This window comes from Aethalodelphis obliquidens, unplaced genomic scaffold, assembly GCF_003676395.1.
Source record: "Aethalodelphis obliquidens isolate GAN/ISIS:26980383/991018 unplaced genomic scaffold, ASM367639v1 scaffold26, whole genome shotgun sequence".
NCBI lineage: Eukaryota > Metazoa > Chordata > Mammalia > Artiodactyla > Delphinidae > Aethalodelphis > Aethalodelphis obliquidens.
Genome location: NW_020837970.1, coordinates 7,289,917 through 7,298,198, shown reverse-complemented (window position 1 = coordinate 7,298,198; position 8,282 = coordinate 7,289,917). Strand labels below are relative to the sequence as shown.

The window sequence follows — 8,282 nt, the reverse complement described above, 5'->3', positions numbered from 1 at the left end:
ATCAGATCTCATTTAGACTACAAGTTTAAGGAAAACTGGTTCATTCCTCTGCAATCACACCTCAAAAGCTGAGAAGTCTGCTGCTTTATTTTTCCCTGTTCTGTTTCTAGAAGCAGCTCTAACAGCACTGTAAGCTTTCTAAGATGTTGACACATAAAAATCTATAAAGTTCATCAAAACAAAAATATTGGCCATTGAAGACACAGGACAGAAGTAGTGCCACAAGGTTATCTCAATTACCACAGACACATGTGGCTTTTTCCCCTGCCCCAAAAATGGGAAATGAAAATGTAAGAAGATTCTGACTTGGAAATTCTAACCAAAGAATGTCTCATCTCCTGATTTTTGCTTAACAAATTTACCATAATGGTGCTCGGATAGGGTTGTTATCAGAAAGTGGTGTGCATGTGTGCACGTGTGCATGTTAGAGAGAGAAAGAGAAGAGTACTGAGCAGGTGAGGTTGAAAGCTTAGCTTTCAAGTCTACTGTGACACCATTGACCAGATATTAGTTGAAAGCAGTAAACTGGACGACCCAGACGTGATTCTGATCTTTGGAAACAAGCCATTTATGTAACCCGTGCCAAGCAAGGAGGTAAGAGGCTAGGAGATGTGTGATACAATGATATTTATATTGATGTAGATAAAGATTTGTTTAAATCAAAGTTATTATCTCAGAACTGAGTGTCAGTTGACCACCAAGAGCTCCTTGAGAATCCTGAGGCCCACATAGCCACCCCCACTCACTTTCTTCCCCTCCCCCATTTTTTCAGAAGCCAGAGGATGCCCGCTGCATCTTGCACTGTAGTGCAAACAGATCCCCGCAAAGAGAGAGGAAGATAAAATGAATTTAAATTCCAAAGGGGTTCCAGTGCCGGTTTCCTAGTCCCCGAGTCAGCAATGTGTTTGTGAAAATTCAGCCTTTTTGTCTCCCAGTAAAAAGGAGCTAAATCTACATCGGTGGCCCAGTCTCGGGTTGCTATTCTTTGCATTTTCTATTCGAGTGAATGAGAGTGAATGAAGTGGCCGGGACCCTTCATTTGATCTACTCAATTGCATAAAGTGACAGAATTCTAATATATTTGTTTAATGCTCTTCAATGGGCTTTCACTTTTTTGCTTGCAAATGAAGCATCCGTGGGCAAAGTTTCATCCCCCTTTAACACCGGGACATATTTCATAACTCAGCCCCGTAGTTTGAAGTGATCTTGAGAGGAGTTTTAGACTCAAAAAGTGGGAAATAAAGAAACAGATGTGAAGTTATTGTAAATTCCTAGAGTGGGCTCTGGGGCTATTGTGACCCCACGGCGGGCGGTCCAGGGGCTGCGCCTTTCATGCTGTAATTGAAACATATTAATTAGATAATTTGTTGTTAGTTTAAACGAAACAAATGCATCCCCTTTGAGGCTGCACAGCCGGTGGGTTGGATTGTTTTTTGTTTTGTTTTTGTTTGGGTGTCTTTGTGCATATGTGGCTTTAGGAGAAAAAAAATTAACTGCCATTTATATTAAGAATTGGAGAACAGATCCTGATCCTTGCCACTTCTTAAATGGATATCTTTTTACAGAGGGAGTTTCCATTTGCAAAAGTATAAACCATCCCTGAACACCGCAGCCCCCACCCCCAAACCTCGCATTAACTAACGTAAAACCTTCTGTTAGAAGTACTCCGTTGGATTCTTTCCCCCTCCCACCTACCAGCTTCATCCCACTTGAGAACCTGGCCAGATTTATGCTTCCAAGACACTCAGTGTTTTCATCTATTTTGTAGGAGTTAAACTTGCTGCTGTAATAGTTAAGCCGCTCCGAGGATCATTTACTAGCACTGCTCTTGCTAGTCTTCAGGCTTCTTAAGACCCCCGCCCCGCCCCCCACCGCCCAACCCAGGCAATAGGAACAGTGGGAACTTCAGCAGCTTCTCTCTCAAGAAAGTGTACAAAACTCATCCATTGTGTAAGCATTTCCCCAAATCACAGAGAAAGCCACTTAAAAACATAGTTGAGCACAGAAGCATGTTAAAAACCCAAAGTAACAGAATAGCAGATTTGGAAATAGGTTTCCAAATCAAAAACCTACCTTAAAATAAATCAATACTGCCCAGATTTACAAAACAGAAAATAATATAACTAAACTCCCTTCTCAGGATGAGATCCCGAACAGACACCTCACTGCACGGTGTTGTCTCTTCCAGTTTTATTTTAAAGCTGTGAGTATTGACTTTGGACTTGAGCCAGGTGAAAAGATTTAACATGACAAAGAGAGCCATTGAAGGTATCCTAGTTATAAACTTCCTTATTTGTGGGGTACTTCAGCTAAACTGGGTGCTAGTCTCAAAGCTGGGGATGGAGTGGGGTGGAGGCGTGTGTGTTTGGGCTGCCTTTGGATTTCTGACCAAGGTCAAAATATCATCAATGGATTTTTTACTTTACTCATTCAACTTCATCTGAGAAGAGATGCCTGCAGTGGTGAAAGGAGGACTCACAATGCCCAAGTTATTTCATTCTTTGCAATACACCATGACGAACTTACCAGCTGAAAAGCACATTTTCAAATACTGAGTTGAAATCACTCCTTTACTAAAAATCGGAAATAGGACTTGCGTCTTATTTACCTGCATTTGTTAAATGTGTGTATGTACACATCACTTGCCTCTGAATTCTCCTGCTACTACTAGGAAGAGTATTTTACCTGACTATCTAAGCTGAAAATTTACAAAATGTTTGAGACCCGTGTTAGTCCTTTAGGCTTCCTTCATTCCCAGTTCAAATTCAGTGTTAGTGAATTCCAGGAGATTAGAATATTCCAGAGGTGGCTTTAATTTTAGTTTGCAGGAAGTAATGAAGATGTATTTCACTTTTTAAAAATGTAGATGGTTTCTGGTTGAGAACAAAGTTTTAAGAGTTTCCTGGCGCAGGGTGGGTAAGTCTTCCAGGCTTTCTTTAGCTGATCGTGTTGATATAATTGTGAATTGGGCTTGATGAATGAGTTTAGTTGTCCCCTGTCTGACGAGCTTTAGTGGCTTCATGCATTTTAATCAGTCCAATGATTCATTTATTTTCCACCTTTTTTTTTTTTTTTTTTGGCTGTGTGTGGGGGATCCTTCCTTAAAAAAAATGGTCACAGCAGGATTAATTACCCTTTGCATTAATCCTAAAAATTTTTTTTCAGAGAACCCTCTGAACATATAAAGGTCACAGGTGCTAAGGGTTCTCCTTGTGGAGTATAGTGATGATGATTTCTGTGTGGGTTTCTCTGTGTTGCACAAGGTCTCTTGTTTAATCATTTTACACAGTAAAGTGTTAATCACCATTTAAGTTTGTCTTGTAACTTCATTAGTTGAATATACACCTCACTCTGGAAATACTGTGACCCTTTCAATAAAGTTTTAATTGGCCTTGAGCCATACGTTCTTGGCAAACTTTAATTCTCTGCAAAAATCTGAAGAAAAGCAAATACTCAGAGTCAAGCATTTAAAGTAACTTCCTTCGCTTCTTTAAAATAAACACACCAAACATTATTTTCCCAGATGAAGGAGTAAAGAGAAATCTGTTCAGTTAAAAGTGAACAAGTTTCTCTACAGGCTAGGTGACCTTTTAAGTAACTTCTGAAAAAGAAGATTTCAACGATTGCAATAATTTAAAGGAGCAAGGAAATCAAGGTCCACTGCAAATAAGATGCATCAGAATAGAAGTATTGGGTAAGCAAGCTTGCCTTTACGCTTTATATCTCCATATCGCCTCTACCTGGTTTCTGTAGAAGCCTTACGTCTATACAAGTGCTGTATATTTTGTAAAATGTATACTTAAAGATAGTCAAAATACATATAAAGTTACTCATTTTTCATTAACAGTTTTTCCTTTAGCACCACACCTGTGCACCTGATCTATACTAGAAAGAGTTTGTTTCATTTTTCTCTCTGGGCCAATATCTTCGAGAGTCCATCTGCGTAATTTCTTCCCAGTCTGCAAGTGCATAAGAGGAGGTTTGTTTTAAAAATAAGTTATGAAAAAGACAAACTACTCAGACAATGTATTGCAGAAAGCATGCTTAGAGAAGCAGTGCATTTATCTTTGGTAAAGTTACTGTTTGTAGCAACTCTTCAAAAACACACAAAACTAAAATTTGCATTTACATATTTTAATGAGAAAATATTATTTGGACTAGGTTCATAATTTAATGTAGACACCTTTTTAAAATTCTTTGTCTTAAAACAGGCATGCTGGGAACAAGAACATCAATATTTAAAATGCCATGCTAATTCTGTACAGGGAGGGAGAAAAATGAAAGGTAAAAATTGTACAGCTCTGATGACACTACAACTTTTTTTTAACTTAAACAGGTCACACCAGAACAACAGTTCATTTTCCAGCAAATTACCTAAGACTCTAAAGGAATATAGCAAACAAAAGTGCATTTTACACAGCGTATAATCATTCCTATTCACAAGCATTTACATCTCTTTGCAGCCCTTTAGCTTCTCGGAAAAGTTCTTGTAGCAAACAGAAAGGCTTGTCCATGGGAGACCTATCCGGTGACACCTCCTTCATGTTACTAGTCAGCTTATCTAAGTTCTTCTAGGGTTGCCCTTGATGCTTTCTTAGTTTGGACTTATTTCATTTTCTTTCTTTCTTTTTTTCCTTCCAGCAATAAAATAAATAGCTAAAAAGGTCTCTAAGTAATCGGAAAGTTAACATCCCAATTAACTTTCCCACCCCCCCTTTCCCTCCCCTAAACCTGGCCAGAAATGCAGAGTAAACATTCACATTACAACAGGTACTTGTAAAGTGGGCTTTTGCCCGCTCGCCCGCCAAGCACTACAGATTCAGGTTCACTGTTTACGTTTTACCGGGCGCTTTGTAAACATACAAGGTTGACTTTTAGTTTTATTTTGCTTGTGTAGAGGACAAACGTCCCCTTCCCAGGTTGGTAGCCTCTCCCCTACACTCCCAGCGCCTGGAGCCTCTGTCAGGAAACAAAACCCCAAACCAGAAAACTCCGCAGAAGCGGGGGAGGCAGGGCCGCTACTCCGGGAGGCTGTGGTCCGCCCAGCCCCTGCCGGATGGGCGGAGGCGAGTAGGGTAGGAAGCCAGTGGTCCCTTTTCGCGGCAGATTTCCAAGACGTAAACAGAGATCTGGCTCCCCGCTGTGCGCCTGCAACCCTCAGGGAAGATCTGTTCCGGGAAACCTCCAAGGCGGTTTCTCTGGGCTTGGAACTAACGGCGCCGTGTCCGGAGCCTCGCGGATCGGGGCCGAGCTTAGACGCGACCCTCTCCGAGACTGCGGGAGGCAGGGTTTCCCCTGCCTCTTCAGTGGGAGGGGGATTTCGGGGGCCCCGGGAATGGGACGACTTGGCTCAGGTGCCCCCTGCCTAACCCCTCTTGGGGGCGAGGACAACTCCCACGCGCCTCCAGGCCCATCTGCAAGTTTGTGTTGCGTCTCCTGGGTCCAAAACAGAGTTCTCATGGGGGAGAGAGGGTTGGCCGAAGGTGAACTGGACAAGTTAGGGTGGCGGTCCCAGATGGGGAGGGCAGGACTGGGAGCCGGGGAAGGCGAGTGAGCTGCGGGGGTGGGGGGCACAAGACGGGGCGCCGGCCTCTGCGGGTCAGTGCACCGCCACTGAGTGCAGGGCGGAGGCCGGGCTGGTGAGCGTTTCGCTGGGAGTGGCGGGGCTGCTTTGGCTGGTGGCTGTTTGAGAGGACGTGGGGCTGAGCGAGGGCGGCGAGTTCGAGAGCAGGGTGGGGATGGGCGCAGGCAGTGCGGGCAGCGCGGGCACTGCGGCCGGCGTGGGCTTAATGGGCACGGGGATGGCGGGCAGCGTCTGGCCCGCTGCGTGGCACAGAGGCTTCAACGGCACGCCGTAAGCGCTGTAATCGCCACTAGCCATGGAGATGGGGGTGGCCGAATCGATCATGCCTGCCGAACCGTACACGTGTGGCCAGCCAGTACCCAGCGAGCTGCCCATGGTAGTCAACTGGTTGGGGAGCGGGTAGGCGGCGGGCACGGGCTGCATGGCGGAGAAGGCCAGTCCCCCAGGCATCTTGTACTCGCGCGCGATGATATTCTCGATGGCGAAGGGATGCTTGAAGCCCGAGGGCTGCGCCACGCCGCCCAGGTTGTAGGCGGCGGCGGGCATCTGCGGCAGGTGCGTGCCCGAGGCCGCCAGCGCGCTGAGGCGCAGCTTGGCCTGCTGCTGCAGGTACTGCGCCGCGTCAGCGGGCTTGCTGGGCGCCAGGTGGTCCGACTTGAGCACCTTGAAGCGCTTGCGGCGCCTCAGGAAGCTGCCGTTCTCGAACATGTCCCCGCAGCTGGGGTGCAGCGCCCAGAAGCTGCCCTTGCCGGGCTGGTCTGGCCGCCGCGGTATCTTGATGAAGCAGTCGTTGAAGGAAAGGTTGTGGCGCAGGCTGTTCTGCCAGCGCTGCGTGTTCTCCCGGTAGTAGGGGAAGCGGTCCATGATGAACTTGTAGATCTCGCTCAAGGGCAGCATCTTTTCGGGCGAGCTCTGGATGGCCATGGCGGTCAGTGAGATATACGAGTAGGGCGGCTTCTGGTCGCTGTACGTGTTGCGGCCGGGCCGAGGCATCTTCTTCTTTGCCCCTTTCTAGCTCTGGGTCCGCGCGGGCCTGCTCGGATCTGGGAAGGGGGGAAGATAATGGGGGGAAGGACGTGGATGCACAGACACCGCGAGGTCAGCCAGGCCGAGAACAGACTTCGGGGGTGGCGAGTAGGGGGCTTCGGCGCCGGATCAGCCAGTGCCTGAGCTCTTTAGCCAGCAACTTTGCGTGTCGAGTTGGGGGCGGCCAGGGGGCGCGGGAGGGGAAGCCCGCGAGCGGCGCGATGGTAGCCTGGAAGGAAGCCCGGACCAGGAGCGGGAACTGGGGGTGGGGATGCAACGGAGAGCGGCTCACCTTAAAGTTGCCCCAAGTTGCGCGTCCGCATCCGGGATGGCGCTGCTGCTCGCCGAGTCCCTCCCGGCGCGCAGCCGGGGCGCAGTGTCCTGCCTCGGCTGGGCTCCACTCGTTCCTGAGCTCCGCAGCTCAGACCCGCAGCGCCCCGCGCCGCCCGGTCCGTGGCGCTTCTGGCCGTGAGCTCCGCGGGCGGCCGAGCTCGGCGGCGGAGTCCCGGCGCGGACAGTGGCAGCGGCGGCCTCGGGGTTCCGGAGGGCGCTGCTGTGGGCTCCGCGGCTCCACTGAGCTAGGTGGCTGCCTCCATGTCCTCCCTCGAACCATCTGATAGTTTTAAGCGGTGACAGGAGCAGAAAAGACCCCTGTAGCGGCGCTTCATTAATGTGCCACTTCTTAGCTATCATATGACAATCGCCTTGGGGGAGGAGGAAGAGGAGGGGGAGCGGGGGATGCAGAGGGAGGGGACTGAGCGAGAGGGGAGAGCCTGGCCAGCTCTGATTTCTTTCACACCTATTTACATGGACACCTTGGCCAATAGGAATCACTTCCAGCTCCAGACTGGGCGAGGGGGAAGAGCCTCGGCCACCGGCGGGAGCAGGACGCGCGGGCCAGGGTGCGCGGTGTGAAGGTATGAGGAGGCGCCGGCCGGCCGCGGAGCAGGGATTCAGGCGACCACTCATATTCACAGACCGAGCCGCTGCGCAGATGATGTTTGACATGGAAATTGCTTGGCCGGGGTATTTTGTTTCCTCTGCAGTGTATCGGGTTTGTATTGTTGGCTAACTTCAGGCACGGCTTTCCCCTGAAGCTGACCCTTTTCCTGCTCTTGGCATTACCCGGGGCTGGTTGCATAGGTTATTGTAATGAAAATACACCCTTCCTCCACTGCTCCAAGAGGCAGGTCAAAGTTTGATTTGACCTTCCTAGGCTGCTGCCTTAGCCTGGCACAGTGGGTGTGTAGCTTTAAGTGATGGGGTTTAAAAATACAAAAATATAATCGGACAGACCCTTGTAAGAGCCCATTTTGTATCTAAGTGTATTGGCCAAATTAAAAAAAAAATAAAGTAGTGTATCTGGGCAAATAAGCAAGGTCTTCACTTTAAAAGTCCTCCAGGAATTTGGTAACCAAGACACAGGATGGAGGCTCTGGGCTGTTTGGGGAAGACGGCTTGTGGACCTGGGCAGGGCCTGAGTTTGGTTGACACACTTTATCAAGCTCGAGGTCTCTCACTCCCCAGGTGGTTTGAAATTTAGGAGTTAGGCGTGGCCTGGAAGTTTGCATTTTACAGCCGGAACTTTCTCTCCCTTCCCCCTTTTTTTTGCATAGAAAGAAGTTATTTAGAGTTTAGAAGGCCCAGCAAAAGCTGCCTGCGGCCCCACTAA

At 48.4% G+C, this 8,282-nt stretch overlaps 1 protein-coding gene across 1 annotated transcript; it reads right to left on the bottom strand.

The window, feature by feature from the left end:
• Nucleotides 1-5,032: 5,032 nt before the first annotated feature.
• On the bottom strand, nucleotides 5,033-7,317 carry FOXB1 (forkhead box B1). The gene is made up of 2 exons (XM_027123750.1): nucleotides 6,903-7,317; nucleotides 5,033-6,627 (listed from the first exon to the last, which is right to left on the bottom strand). Exon 2 carries the CDS (start codon nucleotides 6,575-6,577, stop codon nucleotides 5,600-5,602), a length of 978 nt encoding a protein of 325 aa, XP_026979551.1. The 5' UTR covers nucleotides 6,578-6,627; nucleotides 6,903-7,317; the 3' UTR covers nucleotides 5,033-5,599.
• Between the last annotated feature and the right edge of the window lie 965 nt (nucleotides 7,318-8,282).

What these genes read in the sequence shown, in the direction of transcription:
- FOXB1 (XM_027123750.1), bottom strand. Translation starts at nt 6,577, where the DNA reads ATGCCTCGGCCCGGCCGCAACACGTACAGCGACCAGAAGCCGCCCTAC.